General features: G+C 47.4%; 1 protein-coding gene across 2 annotated transcripts in view; it reads right to left on the bottom strand.

Moving 5' to 3' along the window:
• Window positions 1-2,193: 2,193 nt before the first annotated feature.
• Window positions 2,194-21,178, bottom strand: part of YARS1 (tyrosyl-tRNA synthetase 1) — a 277,651-nt gene continuing 258,666 nt past the window's right edge. Inside the window, exons 1-14 of one of the 2 annotated variants that reach the window (XM_063311720.1) lie at window positions 21,069-21,165; window positions 20,639-20,735; window positions 18,109-18,255; window positions 16,844-17,019; window positions 10,773-10,902; window positions 10,154-10,234; window positions 9,662-9,754; window positions 8,605-8,740; window positions 7,695-7,780; window positions 5,848-5,983; window positions 4,984-5,081; window positions 4,677-4,870; window positions 4,394-4,535; window positions 2,194-2,866 (exon numbers count right to left, since the gene is read on the bottom strand). In XM_063311720.1, the coding sequence (XP_063167790.1) occupies window positions 2,756-2,866; window positions 4,394-4,535; window positions 4,677-4,870; window positions 4,984-5,081; window positions 5,848-5,983; window positions 7,695-7,780; window positions 8,605-8,740; window positions 9,662-9,754; window positions 10,154-10,234; window positions 10,773-10,902; window positions 16,844-17,019; window positions 18,109-18,255; window positions 20,639-20,695 (1,587 nt within the window). In that variant the 5' untranslated portion in view covers window positions 20,696-20,735; window positions 21,069-21,165 and the 3' untranslated portion in view covers window positions 2,194-2,755. Of the gene's footprint in view, window positions 2,867-4,393; window positions 4,536-4,676; window positions 4,871-4,983; window positions 5,082-5,847; window positions 5,984-7,694; window positions 7,781-8,604; window positions 8,741-9,661; window positions 9,755-10,153; window positions 10,235-10,772; window positions 10,903-16,843; window positions 17,020-18,108; window positions 18,256-20,638; window positions 20,736-21,068; window positions 21,166-21,178 lie in introns of those variants that run through there. The other variant, XM_063311719.1, reaches the window with a different exon arrangement.

Below are 21,178 nucleotides of genomic sequence, written 5' to 3'. Positions count from 1 at the left end.
CACAATAAAAGAGCCACGTGGTTATGGCTCTGGTAGTTGGGAAGCACAGCCTTTCTGGAGTCACAGAACAAATACTATAGTTCATCCTAAGATTCCAAAAAACTCAGATTTATGCCAATTCAAAACTACAAAAGCTGCAGAGGCTTTTCGGGGTCAAGAATTACTCTCCTGCAGGTTGGTAAACAAAGCCAATGGGAAAGACAAAACGTGTGTTAGAATGCACCTAAAACTCTCAAGGGCTTCTATAACCAGCAAGGAAGTAAACGTGAATTCACCCAACTCTGAAACTTAAAATCTAAATGTTAAGTATTTCCAGCCTTAGCAAGGGAGCTGCGTGCGTTCCCAAAACTGGAAACAGAAATTAACGTTACATACCATTGACTCAGGTCTAACTCCTGGTATCTGTCTGGCTGAATGCCCACCTGAATCTGTCCTCAGTAAGAGTAGATTGCTCTACAGACTTCCTGGATACCATCCACCATCCACCCACCTTAGCCAGCACCTTCCCCTTTTGCTAGCCATTTTCCCTCATCCGTCGCTGCTCACAGCACATACCCACAGCATGCTGAGCATCCCCTCATAGGAACTGCCAGCCTTGATTAGTCTAGGAGTAACTGCTGCAGGGCATGGTACTCCTAATAACAATCTCCAAATCATAATTCAAATTACTATCCCTCTCTTGCTTAATAACCAGCTTCCACACCTGTACGCTACTGTTCACAAGACCACCGCTTCAACTATTCTCTCCTTATTGGCAGAAGGTGGGCAGCAAAACGTTGGTCTGCCAGGAAGATTTTAGCATGCTGAGGAAAACACACTTGTGACACAGTGACCCAAAAGTGCCCAAACGGACCAGTGCTGTTAGCAGAGATTGCCACATAAGGTATGGGCATGGCTAAACCGCTGGTCTATATTTGTGCACCCGCTCTAGTGACGAGAAAGGGTTATGAGGAGGCCTTAACTGACCAATGTGTGGCAGAGACCCTAGAAAAATGGTAACACTGTAAGCGTGCATAGTTTAACTGGAGAAGTGCTAAACTAGAGGTACGGTGTGCCTGTGGAGTAGCTCTGCAGCTTGTTGAGCCCACGTGCAAAGCATGCCCTGCCTCGGAGGACAGGTAGTCGTCACTTAATCACAATTGGGACCAAAATTCTGGTCTAAGTGAGGCAGTCATTAAGCGAATCCAACCTTTTTTGTGGGGGTCATTAAGCAAATCACCGCAGGCTTTAAGCAAACCACATGGTCGTTAAGCAGATCACAGTTCCCCATTTTCTGCTGATTTTGCTTGTCAGACGCCGACCGGGAAGGTTGAAAATGGTGATCATGTGACCACCGGATGCGGCGATGGTCATGAGAACCGGTTGCCAAGTGCCCAATGTGTGATCATGTGACCGCAGGGATGCTATGAGAGTCATAGGTGTGAGGACCAGTCGTAAGTAGGTTTTTCCAGCACTGTTGTAAGTCCAAACCATCACTAAATGAGTGGTTGTTAAGCGAGGACTACCTGTGTGCTGTTATTGCTCTCCTTATGATGAGTAGGCTGAGGGGGACTAGGGCATTTTTATTCTTCATCAGGTCATTGACAAATGTATGAATGTGAGAACATTTGTGTTTGTGGATATAGAAAAAGAGTGATAAAGTGGGTTAGGGAACGAATCAAGTTGGTGTATGTAAGGGGTGAAAGCCGGGACAGTTTGCACAGACAGGAAGAGCAGAGTTAGGGCTGGTGTTGGTGCAAACCACCTTGAATTCTGTTCCCTCTTTTGTCCTTAACTCCTCTGTCTTCCCATTCCCTTTCGGAGCTTTGTGTAATGTTGCTGTCCACAAAAAGGGGACACCATGCCAGGCCATTCAAATGCTTTAAATATCATTGCGCTTTGTAAGGTACCAGGTCCCGGACACTCGACAGAGAACACCTGTGGTCTGTCTGTTTCTGCAACCCACTTCCATGCCTACAGCTTATTTTGGGCCAAGATGTGACCATGCATGGCCTAATACAGTTACTTTCTTAATATGGTTTGCCAACACACTCTAGAACACAACAAAAACCTTCTATGCCCAGACACTGAATAAAGTTTTTATATCTGGAACGCAACTCTTTTGGGGGAGATGGGCAGTAATTAGATTTGAGTAATAAACTAACAAACAAACTCGTCTACCATTCAAAGAACCATAAGCTGATGCACGATGAGTTCGTTTGGAAAGGCAGCGCTGTATTTCAAGATGAACGTGACAGCGTTTCATTCAATGATTTCACAATGGGCCGAACTGGTCTGCTAACCTGACGGAGCTCTTCTCCGACGTGCTGGCCAGCCGGGATCCAAGCTCCACAGAAGCAGCTGAGGTTGCATAAGCAAGACCTCCCTATTACCTGGAAGTAAGGCTGCAGCCGTTTGGGGGAAGTGACTCCCTGCAGAGGGAAGATCAGTCTCAATGGTGGGGCTTCTTGTTCTCCCGGGACATTTGCACGGGAGAGGCATTCGTCACCTTCGCCAAACAGTCAGTGAAATGAAGCAACTGGCTCTTTCTTCCCCAATGCAGACAGACCTTTGTCACATTGCGAGAGGAAGGAGTCCCAGCACTCCAGCCACCGCCAGAAGCTGATTTCCCTTCTGACCACACAGCAGCCCGTTCATGATTTCCTGGGTCAAGGACAGCTGCGTGACGATCGCTGCCTGGGAAGCCAATGAAGCACAGAAAAAGAGCGATGGGCAGGAAACGACATGGGGCGGAGGAGAGTGGCAGGCGGGGGCTCTAGTGGATGCTGCCCCCTTTCAGAGATCTGCACATCAGGTTCCCCAGATTAGTCATAAGATTCTTCCCTTTCCACTGGGCCACAAAGTCCTTGGAAACCTGGAGGTCAGCCTGGGGAGAAAAAGGGCAGATAAGCATTGGGCCCGACATCGAAGACAGTTTGTTCCTAGGCACGGTGGTACAGAGCCTGAGTTGCAACAGGTGGCTGGTGTAGTGTGGAGGGTTAAGAAGTTTGGCTAGGATGGGAGGATTAAGTTCAAGGTCCCCCTTGGCCCTGGAAGCTCATTGAGTGATGGGGAAGAGTCACTCTTTCTTAGCCCACCTTTGGGGAAAAATCAACTGCAGAAATGCAGGGTCCCCTTTGGCAAAGGAATTCCGAGCTGATCTTGGGGATGGTAGGAAAGAGCCATTTAAGGAGGGACTTGGAGAAGTGATTACACAGTCCAGAGATTGAAGCAGATGTGAGAAAGAAACTCAAAATAACTTTGTTTACTGTCTGTCTGAGCTTCTTCCAAATATTATTAGTCTGTTGTGGACTTAAAATTTTGTGTACCTTGTTGAGCTGGCATAACTCCGCCAAGGTCACTTTCCTTCTTTTCTACAATTAAAGTTACATTTTGATGGCAACTGCTGGAATGACTCCAGAGGCCACATTAAGCCAGAGAGGCCTTCTGAGTTGGTGCGATGTATGAATTCAGCTGCTGTGATTTGTAAATAATAGATTCTCTTTCACAAATTTCCCTAAATGAAGAAATAAGCAAAGCACCTAGCATTGTGTGTGAATGCAACAGGCAAGATTGAGCAAGAGTATATGTCACACTGTTAACTCCACACAATCAACCTAATTACTTTGAATCTGCCATTCTCCAATTAACAACATCCATCAAAAGTGGATCAGGACATCCAACCTCACTGTTCTTAATCCAGAACTGGAAATAATGCTATGAAGTATTTCCAGTGTCTCCCATCTCTAACACTTCCTTTTTCCTCTCCGAAGGGAGCAAAGAATTAATGGGCTGTGCAAAGTGCTGATATTCTTCAGCACTTTGGCATCACTTAAAGCAGGAATCTCCAGCCCACTCTTTCGTAGGAAATGTATTAGGTTTGTCCTTCCAGCATGATTTGCAATAGGCAGCCCCATGCATAACCCCAGGCTCTTCCAACTGCCCCCGAGCCCTTCTGCAAAGGCTGCGCCAGCCAGCCTTAGGATGCCCAGCACACCTGTGTGTGAAAGGGGAAAGGTCCCCTGTGCAAGCACCGAGTCACGTCTGACCCTTTGGGGGGAAGCTGCTTCCGCGATGTTTTCTTGGCAGGCTATAGAGCGGAGTGGTTTGCCATTGCCTTCCCCAGTCAGAATTACCTTTCCCCCAGCAAGCCGGGTGCTCATTTTACTGACCTCAGAAGGGTGGAAGGCTGAGTCAACCTGAGCCGGCTACCCGAGAATCCGGCTTCCGCTGGGATCGAACCCGGGTCGTGGGGAGAGTTTTTGGTTGCAATGCTGCCACCCACCACTCTGAGCCACGCGAGGCTCTTCCAGCACACCTAGGCAAGGGGAATTGTTTGGGTGACCAACCGTCAGGGTGGATACTCCTCAGGACTCCGTGGAAACCTGCACCAAGACGGAGCTTCTCTGCTCACCTGCAGCTTCTCAAACACCTTCTTCTTGGGTTTCAGCTCATCATCCGGTTGGCCGTTCTCATAGCCTTCTACAAACACTCGTTCCCCAGGACAGGAGCCTGCTGGTGGGTCCAAGGGCTCTACTTGGCAGGGATCCCCAGAACTGAGACAATGGAGAAAGAACGCACCCAGGGGGGAGGATGCCCATGAGTACAAATGGCAGAGGCTTCCACGAGCAGGCTGTCTTCTCCCCAACTCCGCCCAAGCCTGAGCCCTTCTATCCTGCCCCACTTCCTTTGCCAACCTGAAAGCACACAGCAGCATGGCCTGGGATTCCACTCCCCGCATCTTCTGGGGCTTCATGTTGCAAACGAGCACCACCAGCCTGTCTTGGAGCTCTTCCTTGGGCACAAACTCCACCAGGCCACTGACCACTGTGCGAGGTTCAGGCTCCCCCACGTCAATCTTCTCCACGTACAGAGAATCAGCATCAGGATGCTGTAGGCATCAGAACAGCCCCATCAGGTCCAGCCGTGGGAACTTCAACAAGAGCCTCCAGGGTGGCAGACGTAACTCTGCAAGCACCCACAAATGGTGGGAGTGGCACTCACCTTCTGCACACTGAGCACTTTGCCCACCCGGAGGTCCACTCGGGACGGCACCACTTCCTCAGGGTCAGCGTTCTTGGTGGCGCCTTTCACAGCAGATTCTGCAAGAAAACAGCAGAGAAAGGAAAGGCTTCTATTAGGGGGCCTGGATTTTCAAAAAGGAACAGGGGGCTGTGGGGTGCTGAGCCGAACCAGCCTGGCCTCTGTGAACTGAGGGCCGTGTGAAGCTCAGGACGCAGGCGCTTCACACAGGCAGTTGCGTGATGGGCCAGTAAGGAAGGGAAAGAGCGAAAAGGAAAAGTGGCAGTGGAGGGTGGCGTAGAGAGGAATCCAACCCATGGGCATACAAGAAGCAGATTCCCTCACTGCCTTTGGGGTGTGTAGAAGACACGGGAAGAGGAGGCAAGGCTGAGCAAACTGCCCCACGATCCTCGATCCAGCCGGCCGGTCCCTCCTTCTCCCCAGTGCTGCTGGTCTGGTTGCCAAGCCCGTCCCCAGCTGAGGAATGATTCAGCAAGCAGATGCTCCAGGAGCTGCTGGAAGCTTCCTGGAGAAGCCTTGGCACGGCTCTTGCCAGCCACCCTTTCTCATGGGGGAGCCCATGCCACAGATGAGCCACTCCGTGCAGGCCTGTGGGGGAAGGCTTTCCATGGTTTCTGGCACAAAGTACTTTTCTCCACACCGGAGAATGCAAAGAAAAGCAGCTCTCGCCTCCTGCTGCCCAGAGAAATGGAGGAGGTCTGGGGGTGGGGCTTTCTTGGAGGAGCGGGATGTCCAGCCTTAAGCCCCAACCCCAGATTGCATCCTGCCCACTTGGCACATGGAAGCTGGACCAGATGGAGCTCCCGCCCATCTCGTAGCCCTTACTGGCTTTGGATGGGTCAGGATACGCGCAGCTGGTGAGTTTCTTCATTTGTGAGCTGCTGAACTTCTCTCTGATGGGATCCAGGAGCTTATTCAAGGCCACCTCTACAGAGTTCTTCAAGTCCCCAGGATGGACAATCTGCTCACGAGATGGAAGAAGCAGAACGAGTTAGTCCTCCCTGGATGCCGCCTGTCTGCATAACACCCACCTACTTGTCCTGCCTTGTGGAGTCTTAGTCATTTTCCTCTGTCTGTGCCTCCCTTCTCAACACTGGGGACAACAAAGCAAGGATTTATTTCACAAGACCAACTGAATGAAGGAGGAATGTGCATATTCACCTCCATGTGCCCTCGCTAGAAGGCTACTTATGAAACACCGAACAGTTTTAAAAAGAAAGTATTTGTTTCACAGAAAGGTATTTGTCTGATTCAGCAATAATAATAATAATAATTCAGAATTCTGGCTTGCTGTGACTGAATAAGCTTGTTGGTAGTGAACACTCAACTCCCTGCACTCAGTAACTAGCTAACGACAGAATTTTAAGGACTCAGCATGATTAGAAAATAGCTTTATGGCAAACTAGTAATATTGACAAAGAAGATTTATGAAAACTGGACCCAATGGACTTTCCATGCAGCAGTCCAATTTTTTTTGCTGATTTACATCAATTGCATAATGTCATATATGTGGTGATGTTATTATGCAAACTACACAAATCCCCATGATCCCCGACTCTAATTCAACAGACGTTCATGATTAGTGGACACCCTCTCCACTGAAGAGTTTTTGGGCATGTGAATAAATCAATCCCAGAGCTTAAATCTGTCATGTTCACCGTTTCAATGTGCATTGTACATCATAACGTTTCGCATGTCAAGTTAAGTTGCTGATGCGTGTTCTGTTTGGGAGGGGGCTGCGAACTCCTTCTGCTGGGTTTGTTATCCGTCTTCAGGGAAATGGAATGTGTTTGGGTTATCTACTGTGTTCAAGGTTTTCTTCCCAGGAGATCAGCAGAACTCGTTACCAGCACCTGGGGTGGGGAATCTGAAACGGTTGGGCGAGGGGAGGGATTACGTTTGAGCCGAGGGTTTTTAGTTTGTATTTGGCGCGCTTTTGTTCATTCTCAGCTTTCTCTGTATTTGCGTGCTATTCTTTAATAAACCAGATATTCTTAAGCTTTTGCTTGTGAGTCTGAGTCTGTTAGGATAGGCAATCATTACAAAATCTTTCCTCCCACCTTTTGTGGTAAGAGTTTGGAATATGGAGGGCACTTGCACTGCGCTTAACCATTGTGTCTAGTCTCTTTGCTTCCCACTTTGGCAGCCTCAACCCTCACAAAGAACAAGCCAGAGATTTCAGGTTGATTTACAACTGAATAAACTGTACGCATCCTGATTCATCTGGCCTGGAGAGAGGAACCAGGTGAGAGATATCAAGCAATACGTACCACTCACCTGCTTGTTCCCAATAAGCTAGAATTCTAAACCATTTCAAAGTATTATATGCAAACTGGTCCTCTGTTGTTCTACATCAACCTGATGCAAGTTATAAGAAAACTTCCGTGTTTGCATTAATCTGACTTGCATATACTGTTGGTATATGAAGGATGTGACACACAATTCTAAGTCATCCCTCTCTGTGACTCAGTTTGGACTCTGAATCCAACCCTACTAAGCATGCAGAATGAACGATGGTTTTCTTCCAAACATCTGACAGCAAAGCACAACTAGCAAAATGGCACAAATTTTCTCCATGAGCGCAGGGGAGGAAATTAGAGTTTGTATCAAACAGGCAAACCCAAAGCAAACAACCCCAGTCCTTCTGACCCTGGAGCCATTCCAGATGTTACCTGCTCAGCAAAGTCCTTCTCGAGATCCCCGTAGCTCGTGTAAGTTTTATTTCCTCCCCACTTCTCGTCTCTAAGGATCACAAATTCTGCCAAAAAGTGAAGATATCTGTTAACAAGAGCTGTAGAGGCAGCCACACACGTAAGTCCACACTGAGTATCCAGCATCCTCAAACTATTCCCTCGCGTAGGGTGACACTGGGCATCCCAACAGCCCACAATTATTTCTCTTGATGCCCACCAGACTCTTGGCCTCACCTGACTCCAGGCCAAACAGGTTCTTCACCTGAGTCCAAAAGATGTACAGTTCATTTCAGAGCCCTGGGTGTTAGGCCAAACTTCACCTGGAGGACTATGACCAATCCAGGCTGCTCACTTGATGAAGGTGGTAGACAAATCACAAAAGACACAGAGGCAGACAGATGTGGAAAATAATTTCAGTGAGGGAGGAGGGAAGAACCTGTTTAGCCTGGACAGAAGAGCTACAATTAGCACCCAACAGCATTTCCTGAAGCACTACCATGTCGAAGAGGAAGACGACTTACATTTCTGTTATCTCCACAGGAAGGACTATGCTAAAAGCTGAAGTTACAAGAAGATGGAGTTTGACTGAATTAATTAGCTACATGGCAGATGGACTCTCGCACAGAGATCCCTAACTTGGTCCACCACTGACTTCTTTTACTGCTGTAAAGAGACCTTCCCCCCTGCTCCAGGATCCCAGAATGCTGCCAGGCACATGAATCAGCTATCCCTGCTGCTGAGGGTTCCTATTTCAGCTGGGAGAATGTAGTGAGAAGGTGTAGGAGGAAAACAGCCCCTGAGCTCCCAGCCAGATTGCTCATTCTTCCTCTCCCACCTCCTCAAGGCCCAATGCCAACCCTCTTGCCTTTGGTCCCCTGGGAGCCTTCACCTGATCTGAGAGGGAAGAGCACATGCTTGATGAAGGACAAGACGCCATTGTTCTCCACGTTCCCTGGCTCGCAAAAAGCCTTCTTAAGCTTCTTCTTCACATCCTCTTTTCTATCCAAGAGATCTATCTTAGACTCCTAAAAAGGAAGAGAAAAAGGGGAGAAGATGCTCAGAAATTAGCGTCTTTGTACACAAGCCTCAAAACTATTTGGAGTTTTTAAATAAAGAAGAGGAATCATGACAGGGTTTGAATAGGGTGTAATTATATTAGCCCTGTAATGCAGTGTTTCTCAACCTCAGCAACTTGAAGATGTGTGGACTTCAACTCCCAGAATTCCCCAGCCAGCATAGCATAGCATAGTTGGGGAATTCTGGGAGTTCAAGTCCACACATCTTCAAGTTGCCGAGGTTGAGAAACACTGCATTACAGGGCTAATATCATGTGCGTAATATCTACCCCATGATTCTGATTGAATCCTTGTATCACTCCCCAACCTTTTCTCCTTCATTACATTTTGACTGTGTGAATGATTGGCCAGAATCCCAAGCACCCACCTGCAACATTTTGCTGCAGGTCCCACTTGTCCTGCATCTACTGCGCAACAACAGCCTAAAGAACTTGCAGGTCTCCTCTGCCACTAAGCAAGGAAGTCTTTACGCTACATTCCAGGCACCATCAAATATACTGGATTTAAAGAGCAGCCACTTAACTGGGTGGATTCCACAGTTACGTAAGAATTTATCAAATACGTTCAGGCAGACAGGCAAGCACTTCTTTTGCTTGGCAAAATGAGGCTGTTAATTTAACATCAGCAAAACTGTCTCGTGGTTATGATAAAACATGGTTTTGGGTATCAGTTTCTTCTTCCTTCCTTCAAGTTTTTAATTTTTTCCTCGTTTCATTTCTTCAGTATGCTTTCCGTGTAATTTTACCTGATTTGTGGCTCCCCTTCCCGTACACCCAGTTGGACTGATTACCTGCTCCTTGAGCACACCTGGGAGGCCTCCCCCACAGGACAGCTCTCCCACCCACAGGCACGGGTTGCCGGGGAACCCACCTCTTCCGAAGAGCTCATTTTGCTGCCCGTCAGTCCGGGCACCATGGGGTTCATTAGATGGATGCGTTTTGCGTAGCCCAGGGATGGAAGGTACTACAGCAGGGAGACAAAAACACACACACACACACACACGGATCACACACAACTGATCCAGGGGCTCAAAGGGGGTGGCTCAGTGGATGAAGCGACTCGAGAGAACTCACTCCAAGAAGGGGGTCGAAGTGGAGGGGAAACCGGCTGCCAAAGGAAGGTCCCTGTCTGCCTGAAACCCAGGGGCTCGGCCGGGCCAGGGCCTTCACACTCGGCCTTTCTCTGGGCAGGGAGAACATCCCAGGGAGTTGTGTGCATCCCTGTTGGGGAAGCAAGAGCGCCCAGGAAATATCGTGGCATAACCGTGGGATACGATAGGACAACCAAGGGCCACGGGACTTTGGCTAGCAGTCCTTCGCTGCTTGGAAGAGTATCTGGGAAGGGGCGCGCCCCTGCTCTCACCTTTTCCGCGAACGTGAAAATTTTTCTTTGATCCACCCCTCCAAACTGTGCATCGACCTTCAGGTATTCTTCATCCAGGGCCTGCAGGAACACCAAGACGACAGGACCCCTCAGGCACCCACTGCCTTCAGCAGAGCGCTCCCCGCTCATTCTTCACAGGACTCCATACGCAGTGGCCATGACTGAGAGGCAGTGAGTTCCAGAGGCTAACCACGAAGAAACACGAATGCTTACCGTTTCCTTTATTTCATCAAAATGTTCAACCCTAATCAATGCCTTAGTTTTTATGCCTCCTCCTATTCTTTTGACCCTGGAACATTTGCAAATGAAACTCAGCTGGGAAATCAATCCACACATGCACCTCAAAAAGGTGTGCCCCTCAAATCCTGGGATGTTCCTACTCTACAGAGGTTGGGTAAGTCCAAGGCTGGACCACTTCTAACGGACTTAAAAGCAGACCGTTTGCACTCCTCTTACTGCTCTACACGTGCCAGGCCCTGCACACCTAGTGTAAACTCAGATGGTGCTTTTTTAACAGATAAACACGTGAATGTCTCTTTCTACCTTCAAGGACCTCCTGTGGGACCTTGAAAATTACTTCAGGGTTATTGTGAAGTACCTGCAGCCCCGGGTAGAGAAGGCCACTAAGGAGGGGATGTTCCACTTGCTTCACCACTTCTGCGCCAGCTTTCTTGGCATCATGCTGGGTGACAACAGAGGACAGTCGATAAACATCCAGAGTGTATTCCCTAGGCAGAAAGGATGTAAGTCGGTGTGACAGAATGCTCTTACTTTGCCAGAAATACAAATGGCCTCGGGACTGCAGAGGTTGGCAGGATATATAGACCTTTATCAAACGGGTGGCTGACCCTTACGTTTGCTGGCTCAAATGAATGGGATATTTAATTCTTCAAATACGCTAAGATATCAAACAAGAATGCTGATGTGCACTGATTTGTACAGTCTTTTTCTTGAAGAATTCGCACAGAATATTAGAAAAAAATAAGAATATTCAACATCAGTATAAAAATAGATCATCACATAATTAACCTGTTTGTAGATTACACGCATGCTTCTCTTAGGAGACCAAATAGAGAATATCTCAACTCAATTATAAATCTCACACAATGGCAAGTATGGAAAAATTATATGCTATGTTAATTTATGCTGATAAGAATCACATAGTTTTAGAAAGTTATTGAATTTCATATTGGTCCAGATGGATTGAAATATCTAGCAACAATTAGTACAAAGGATTGGACATTTTTTTAAAAATGCAATTATGGCCCAGCTTTCATACTAGGCAAATAATTATTTCTTTGTTTATATATAATTATAAAATCCAAGATCAAACAAGTTATACAGTATGAACAAAAGCATTAATGAAAGTTTAGGCATAAATTTAAAACATTTTTATTGTTTCAGTTGAGAATTTACACTATCAGAGACTCAAATGCTATTCAACTGGTACAATTAAGTTAGCACTAGACTTTTTGTCATCTAGAGCAACACCAATCCTCCTTGGAAGGAAGAAATTAATAGTGGCTAATTCAAATTTATCAGAATCGCAATCTTAATGTTAAACTCTCATTAGACTCTGGAGAAGATGGAAATGACTTTTCCCCCATTTCTTGAGTATTTGCTTTTTTAACCATAAAGATACAGTTGTCCAACACAAACGGAATAAGAAGACTTCATAAAATTTAGAGATTTAATAGTAGGTGGCAATCCTAAAACTTCCAAATATATTTTGGACAACAAATGGACATAACCAGTGACTTGATTTCAAATGTGTCAAGTTCAACCATTGTTATCATAAAATCTAAATATTTATTTACTTATTTGTTTATATTTCAAATTTCCATCACCGCCCATCTCTCCCAAAAAGGGGACTCTGGGCGGTTTACAATCAAAGTTAAAACACATATATTACAATATAAATACTCTATAAAATAAAACAAATATACAGTAGAAAATATAAAATCCAAGCAGTGTAGATCTTGTTTGTTGGGGAGAGATCTATGATACTAGCCACCCCCAAGATGAACTGGTGCCCCTCCCACCCCAAGCGAGGCGGCAGAACCAGGTTTTTAGGTTCTTCCGGAAGTCTGGGAGCAAATGGGCCTGTCTCAGCTCCAGGGGCAGAATGTTCCAGAGGGCGGGGGCCGCTGCAGAGAAGGCCCGCCTCCTGGACCCCGCCAGGTGGAATTCTCTTGCAGACGGGTCCTCAGCATGCCCTCTCTGCACGACCGGGTGGGACGGGCTGATGAAGTGGGGAAGAGGCGGTCCCTCAGGTAGCCCAGCCCCATGCCATGTAGGGCTTTAAAGGTGATAACCAACACCTTGAATTGGACCCGGAAGCAAACTGGTACCCAGTGCAGATCATGCAGCAGTGGTGTCACATGTGCTGATCTTGGGGCACCAATAACTGCTTGTGCGGCCACATTCTGGACCAGCTGAAGCTTCTGGATACTCCTCAAGGGTAGCCCCATGTAGAGCGCATTACAGTAGTCTATGTGGGAGATGACCAGGGCATGAGTGACTGTTCGGAGGGCCTCTCACTCCAGGAAGGGGCGTAACTGGCGCACAACATGAAGTTGCGCAAAAGCCCTTCTGTCTACGACTGCCACCTGCTCATCGAGCAGGAGTCGTGAGTCCAGGAGGACCCCCAGATTACGCACCGGGTCTGAATGGGGCAGTGCAACCCCATCCAGAACTAAAGATGATAACTTCCCAGATACAGAAGAGCCCTTAACCTACAGCCACTCTGTCTTACCAGGGTTCAGCTGAAGCCTGTTGCTCCCCATCCAGGCCCCCACAGCCCCCAGGCACCTGGAGAGGGCAGCTACCGCATCACTTACCTCACCCGGGATGCAGATATATAGCTGAGTATCATCGGCATATTGATGATACCGCATCCCATGGTGACGGATGATCTTGCCCAGCGGTTTCATGTAGATGTTGAATAGGAGAGGAGAGAGAACCGAACCCTGTGGCACCCCACAATGGAGGGGCCGAGGGTCAGATCTCTCCTCTCCTATCAACACCGACTGGGACAGACCCTGGAGGAAGGAGGTGAACCAGCGCAGAACCACGCCACCCACCCTCAACTCCCTGAGCCAACCCAAAAGGATACCATGGTTGATGGTATCAAGAGCCGCTGAGAGGTCAAGAAGAGCCAGGATGGATGCACTCCCTCCATCCTGCTCCCGCCAGAGATCATCCATAAGTGCGACTAATGCAGTCTCTGTCCCATATCCTGGCCTGAAACCTGATTGAAAGGGGTCCAGATAATCCGTTTCCTCCAGAATCCTCTGGAGCTGCAACGCAACCACTTTCTCAACCACCTTTCCCAAAAAGGGAAGGTGGGAGACAGGGCGAAAATTGCCCAGTATAGTAGGGTCCAGGGATGGCTTCTTAAGTAGGGGGTGTACCAGCGCCTCCTTGAAGGCAGCCGGAAACTCCCCCTCCCTCAAGGATGTATTAACCATCACCTGGAGCCAACCACAAGTCACCTCCCGGGCCGATTTTACCAGCCAGGAGGGTCAAGGGTCAAGATGGCATGTAGTTGCATTTGCAGTCTGGAGGATCCTGTCCACTTCCTCAGGCCCAAGAGGATCAAACTGTTCCCGGATAACAGGTTAAGTACGTCCCCTTGGCATCTCCCCAGACTGTGCCTCCCGCTTAGAGTCCAACTTAGAACGAATCTGAGCGATTTTATTCTGCAAATGCTCAGAAAACTCCTCCGCACGACCCTGTAAATGGATCACCAAATCCCCCTTACCCAAGAGGGATCAGGTAATCCTAAACAGGGCCGCCGGGCAGCATTCTGCGGATGCAATAAGAGTGGAGAAATATTGGCATTTCACTGCTCTTACCGCCACAAGGTAGGCCTTAATGGCGGCACTAGCTTGTGTTCGGTCAGATTTACTCTTTGTCTTTCTCCAGGGGCGCTCTAGACATCTCTTAATCCTCTTCAGAACCTGCAACTCCTCCGTAAACCACGGGGAGTGCGGGTGAGATGAGGCAAGAGAGGCCGCACAGGTGTGATCCTGTCCAAGGCCCCCGCCGCCTCCCTATTCCAGGCCAATATCATAACCAAAGGTAAACAACATCTATTATTTCCTTCCTACCACTATTCTGTATATTTCTGTCCACTATAATAGCCTCCCATTTTTCAGAAGACTTTCAGAAGACTCCTCATGCATAACAGAAGAGTTTTATAATACATTTGTTAAATTCCATTACTACTGAGTAAAGTACATGCCCATTATTTTGTTACTCTTCTGTTATGCATGAGGGGTCTTCTGAAAGTCTTTTGAAAAACGGGAGGCTATTATAGTGGACCGAAATACACAGAATAGTGGTAGGAAGGAAATAATAAATGTTGTTGGGGGGGGAGTTGATTTGGAGGTTTATATATTTCTTTTAATATAAGGGGAAAGAGCAATTGTGTTTAGTGATTTTTATAATGTGCTAATGGAATGATTTATAGAAATAATAGTGATCTTGGTTTGATATAGAACAAGGGATTGATTATGGAAATTGCTGCGTATTCTTGTTGAAAGTCAGAAGTCACCTCTTTATGCAATCTTTAAAAAAAAAATTCTTCTCATGTTTTTCACATCTTTTTAGTTCTTTTTTTCTTTTTGTAGTTTTTTTCTTTTTTGTAGTTTTTATCTTTGCTTTAAATCTAATAAAATTCTTATAAAAGAAAAAAGAAAAATGGGAGGCTGCTTTAGGTACTGAGGTGGATGGATTGCCCTGGAACCTTGTCTTGTGACTGACCCTCATTTTTCAATTAACACAGTGTTTCCCAACCTTGGCAACTTTAAGATGTCTGGACTTCAACTCCCAGAATTCCCCAGCCATCCATGCTGAGGGAGGGGAATTCTGAGAGTTGAAATTCAGGTATCTTAAAGTTGCCAAGGTTGAGAAACACTGCATTAACACCTGGAAGACAGGCTGCTTAGACAAGCGAGCTCTTCCTATTCACTCTCCCGAGCTGTGAGATAACAAACTTTCTGCTCTAACCCCAATTAGATAATGATTTCCCTCTCTGGAAGCAACCCCTTTATAAGTTGATTCCATGGAATTCCCTCCTTGATGCTTTGGCTCCCCACGGAAGTTGTGGGAGGAATCTCTCTGACACTACAAGTATTGAATTTCCATTAATACATTCTCATTATTAATTGTAATGATCCTGGCATCTTCTCCTGTGTATGCCCTCTTCGATATCCAACCTGCAAATTCTAAATTAGCCAGCAACAAACCCCCAGAACCTCTGGCTTCAGGGGCACATGTGGCTCCAAAAGCCATGAGCCTTCAAAAGTTGCTACCAAGCTGTAATTTTTAAAATACTTTAAGAAGCAATTTTTAAATACAGAAGGAAAAATCAAATCAAATTGATTTAATCTAAAAAAAAAAAGCCTAACTTGCTTCTTCCCTCCCCTGCCCTTTCTGGACTGCAATTCTAGCAGGCCACTCAATGTCTGACCATGGCCCTTGGCCTGAGAGAGGCTGCACACTCCTGGACTAACCCACAATCCAGCATTATCACATGCCTTGCGTTGACACAGTCTCTGCTTCCATTCCCCACCCAGCTAAGAGCAGGAGATTGGATGCTGCTCCCATTTGCAGCCAACTGCAGTTTCTCACCACTGTTCCAAGTTTGCATATAGTAACAAACTGCAGCTAGTTGAAAAAGAGCCCCCACACACTGACACTAACCCTTGTATCGCCTACCTCTCTGTAATCCCTTCAGACAGTCACTCATGCCCTTGTCACCTCATGGCTTGACTACTGCAATGTGATCAGCAATGTGGGGCTGCCCTTGAAGACCACCTGGAAGCTTCAACTGGTCCAGTATTAATCAATTAATTGATTAAATTTATATAGCTGCCCATCTCATGCTTGTGACTCTGGGCAGCATACACAATTAAGAGAATAAAAAACTAAACACTCAAAATAATTGAAAATAAAACCATTAAAAATACAGTTAAAACAGCTAAAACTATAACCACCACCACCACCACCACCACGGGAGAATACAGCTGGACGAGCCGTGATGGGCATGCCTTGGTATGCCCATGTAACCCCTCTGCTTCACGAACTGCACTGGGTGCCAGTTTGCTTCCAGGTGTGATTTAAGATGCTGGTTGTCACCTATAAAGCCCTACATGGCACGGGGCCTGGTTACTTGAGGGACTGCCTTGTCTCCCATTGTATCTGCCCAGTGAATTTGATCCTGCAGGGTTGGCATGATCTGGGTTCCTTCAATTAAACAATGCCATCTACTGGGACCCTGGAAGCATGCCTTCCCTGTAGCAGCCCCTGCCCTCTGGAACAAGGTTCCCCCCGAGATCTGGATGGCCTCACTCTTCACCCTGGCCTTTGGTGAGGGAGAGCGAGACTCCTCCCTCCCATTTGCCTGTCACACATGGCATCTTTTATCTTTTATGGATTTTATTGTAATTTCTTCATTTGATTGTTGTGAGCAGCCCAGAATCGTTGGGGCTCAGGTGGCATACAAGTTTATTAAACAACAACAGCAGCAACAATAAAAAAAAATCTGCCTTCCCCCCTTGGCATCAGATTCTATCTTTACCAGGACTTCTCCTGGCAAAAGCTTTTCTCGGTATGGAGGACGGCTTCTGTCCCCCCAAACTCCTCCTCTTTGATCAAGCTTACTTGCTGAGCTGGAAGTCGGTCCCTCGGATGAACCGGAGCTTCTCCAGAGGCACCCCGATGCTCTCCAGCATTGCCTTAATGACACTCTCATAATACTGAGTACGCAACTCCAGAAGTTCCCACGGAGCCTTCATGTTGTCTAGGTAGGCATGGAGGTCAGCGAACAGAATGGTCACCTGAGGGAAGAGAAGCGTGTGGGCTATGCAGGGCTGGCAACCTCTCCTACCTTGCCCGGGTGGTGTTTCTGTGCAGCCAGAGACATCACCCTGCCCTTAAAACCAGCCACAGCCAGAATGAAAAGTCAACCTGTTTTGGGGATGAGGGGATTTAAAGAGGTTTGCACAACTCCAAGGCACCCTTTTCACTCCTTAAACCACCCTCAAACTGGGGTGGGGGTGGGAGAAGGACTACAAGGTTTGATCCAATCCAGTCTGGGCAGCTCTGGGGCCAGAAATGGGTTGCCACATGATGCCCATTGATTGCCTTGCACTGATTTGGTAGAAGGCTAAGCCTGTTCCTTCTCCCAAATCCCCAGAGGGAAAACAATGGGGACTCAGAGTCAATGACTGCCCATCTTGAAAGCCCTGGAGATTCCACCAACCCTAAAAACAAGTGCAGCCCCCCCCCCACCAACTGGAGTGTGAGGGCCTAAGGGCTCAGTCCTTCCCCCAAAACCTGAAAAATCACAATCCCGTCTACTCCATATTGCTGCCCACTGACCACTACAGAAAATGTTATCATTACCAACTGCAGCAAATTTTATTTGCTGAATGAATAAAAATCCTGAGAACATGAGGTGATTTGGGAGTTAATTCCCCATAATTTAGGATTCCTGTACAATTGTGAGCTTCAGGCCATAGTTTAAATAGTTTGGTTCAAGGGAAATAGATGACTGTGTCCACTAAGTCAGCAGGAGTCAAGTTTGACTTAAAGAGACATTACTTTATCAAGGCATAGACTGTTCTTCTGCTTCCTCCTCCCCTCCTGCCCTAGAGATGCAGCTCGGTTTTGTTTATCCAGTGACCCAGAGCCACACATGGGGAAAGGCCCAAAGAAACACACTAAGGGAAACCTTTAGAAACACAGCATCTGCTTCCATGCCATGGCTCAGATCCTTCAGTTCCCTCTGGCATCTCTGCACATACGTCTCCCTCTCCAGAGGTCTCCGATATGCCACAGGCCCTCCTGCCCCATATGGCAGCAGCAACCACACGACTCCTCCCTAACAGCCAAAGGATCCAAACCAAAGGCAGAGCCAGCCCAACCTCACAGCCAGCCTTGAGGAAGTCTGCGATCTTGGACATGGGTACGAAGTAGGCGATGTGAGGCTTGCCCGTCGTGGCTGTCCCCCAGTAAATCTTCAGCTCCCGCTCTTTCAAGATGGCTTTCAATTTGTCCTCTCCAAGAACCTCCTGCAAACAAATAGGATTGTTCAGTATCTCTGCCGGAACAGTAATTTTACCAAAAGCCAAGGCTAAATGCCTTGAGTGCAGCAGAACTGTTCCAAAGCCCAGGATCCATAAAACACTAGAATTGCACAACTGGCCTGGAAGCCCAAGGGATCTGATCATGACTCTTCCCTTGTCCCTACAGGGAGCAATTAATGATGCTTCCTCACTGCAGTGAGCATGTGCCATTATTTGATCAGTCCTGCAGTAGACATGCAGGAAAATCAGTTTTCAGGGAAGACTCTCCATGGAATTTCTGTGGGATGCTTTGTTCTGGGGTCATCTCTTTTGATCAGAACAGCTTCACAGATTTCTAGCATGACTGAAGGGGTTTGTATTAAAGCATTTACAGTTCTGGCTGAATAATACAACCATTGAGTCTCATATAGTGCAAAACCTTCAAGCTTGCCAACACTCCAGGCTTTTTCAAAACTTGGAGGTGGGGGAGGGAGGGAAAGGAGTCCAAAGCTGTTTATTGTGCCTCTATTCCCCCCAGTCTTTCCTGCAGCCTCTGGTGCAACGGCTCTGTCCAATCTTCTCCAGGTGCTGCTGCATCCACCTGAGAGTCTTGATCTTGTCCCCCTCCCAAGCTGCCCCTCAGAGATTCTCCAGCCAGACCTGCTCTCATCAGCCACTGCCACTGAGCCCTCAGCTGCTCTGAGTCTCCATCAAACACGCTGCTCCTGGCTCTAGTCAACATTTTTCCAAAGTCTTCCCCTCCTTTGTGTACCACACATTCTCTGCCATCATACTTATTGCTCCCCATGTGCCGGTGTTTGCTCAGTACAGCAGATGGCTACACCCATGTAGAGATGAGTGGCTTTAAACAAAAGCCATTTTCCTTTTTTTCTTCCACAGAAAGCTTCTTGATTTTCAAACGTCCATTCACAACTCAATTCCAAAGCAACTTGTTTGCTGGGGAACGCCTGTATGTCCCTGTTATGGAGCCCTTGCCAGGATGGAGGCCACCACAGAGTTTGAATGCCTGGGAAGCTGCTGACAAGACCACGTTCATTCAGTGGAATAACTGACCTATGAGGATTTATTATAGATTGCTGGATGATCTGGACTGTTTGAAGGTCCTCCAATATATGGCTAATGCCCTGAGGCTGCAGTACCATCAATATGTGTCTCCTACCTAAATCACTACTTCACCTTTGGCTCCCCTGGGAATTCAAAATTCTAGCTGAAAGAGTAGGTCCCACTAGCCTACCTACATTTGTCCTTCAGCAGAAGCCTCAAAAAAGGAAACATTATTAAAATTACTTGATGTATCTATATTTCCAAATGAAATCAATTCCACAGTAATCTGAAGTCCATCCTGAATAATGACACTCTTCTCTCACAAGTAAGTGTTAAGGTCTGTCCTTGCTTACAGACAGCCCCCAGTCTAATTCATAATTAGCAAGAAATACCTCAGAACAGGCCAACTGTTTTTATTATTTGTTTTAATTTATTCATTATCTTTTTCATTTTGAATAAAATATTACTGCTTGAAAATATTGAGTGAAAACTGAAAGCCAGCTTGAGTGTTCTGTTTGAACAGAAAGGTCATTTATCAACCAAGCAAATAGTTACAGAACAGCCATTTATCACAAAACAAATTGGGGAGGTTACTCCCAACCATGTTTTCTAGCTCTACAAGATACTCTCTACTACTCCACGTTTTCTTTGCCAATTATCTGACAGGTCAGCATATTACCAATAAGTCTGTAGCCCTCCACCAATTCTATTGTCCAACAATACCTGTGGGGCCTACAGTATGTGAAACCCACAGGCATTCTTCAACATAAAGATGACAGAAACAGTCATTTTGTCTGGCAGTACGTCAACTGTTCATTCGTTTATTAAATGATTCTTTAAGATCCAGGTGGGTGGCAAAACAACACCTTATGGGAACCAAGGCCGTATCTACAGTCACTACATTATCTATAGTTGTGTTAACAACCAATGGGAGGAAGTAACAAGAAAAGCGAAAAGAGCATTCAAGAGCTATTATAAGTAAAAAGTCAAAATCTTTGAATTATTATCCTGGAAATCTGAGAGGTAAACTTTTTTTTTCCTGGTTGCCTTTTTGTGAGATACCTTTCCAAAATGGGTGGGCTTTATTGTAAACACCTTTGGCACTCAGGCGTTTTCCTCTTCTCTTCGCTACCTCACGTTAGGCATTTTGTTAGGATCAGCAGCAGAATGGAACCCGCACAGAAATCTAAACAAACCAATAGCATTCCCACACGGAGAGGACCAAAAGGGATGGAAATGTTAATTTCCTACTCAAGGGGCTTCGGGAGGTCTTACTCCCGCCTTGAATCCCACTGCCTCTTCTTCACCCATTCGAGCAAAGTACCTGCAAATTCCGGGTGATCAGGTGATACTTCTCCTGGGCTGTCAGTTGATCCCCCATGGCGCCGCCAGCTGCTGATCCACCAACCAGGCTTGGAAGTCTGCAACCGAACGAAAGGCTCAGGAGGAGGGGAGGGGAGGGGAGGGGAGGGGAGGGGAAGCCCCCCTCCCGCAGCCCCAGCGCAGCGCCCACCCCTTTTCCTTCTCCGAGCTCGGAGATCCGAAAGGGAAGGGCCCCAGTTGAAGCGAGGGGATCCCAGGCCTCCGGGGCTCCCTCAGCCCGTCGCCCAGGGCCGGAACAGCCCTCCCGCCCCGCTACCCGGATTCCCCCCGAGGCTCAGGGCGACCCCCGCCGCAGTTCCCAGGCGCCTTCGGGGAAAGCGGGGGCGACGCAGCCCGGCGGCGGGGAAGGCTCGGGAGAGGAGCGGGCGAACCTCGTCCCTGCCGGGCTCCCGCGGAGCGTCCCCGCCGGCCAGGCTCCACGCCTTGCATCAGCTTCCGCGCGCTCGGCGCTCTGCTGCTCAGCCTGGCGCCTGTTCCGGTC

This window comes from Candoia aspera, chromosome 10 (genome assembly GCF_035149785.1).
Source record: "Candoia aspera isolate rCanAsp1 chromosome 10, rCanAsp1.hap2, whole genome shotgun sequence".
In the NCBI taxonomy this organism is placed as follows: domain Eukaryota; kingdom Metazoa; phylum Chordata; class Lepidosauria; order Squamata; family Boidae; genus Candoia; species Candoia aspera.
This window is presented reverse-complemented; position numbering and strand designations above follow the sequence as displayed.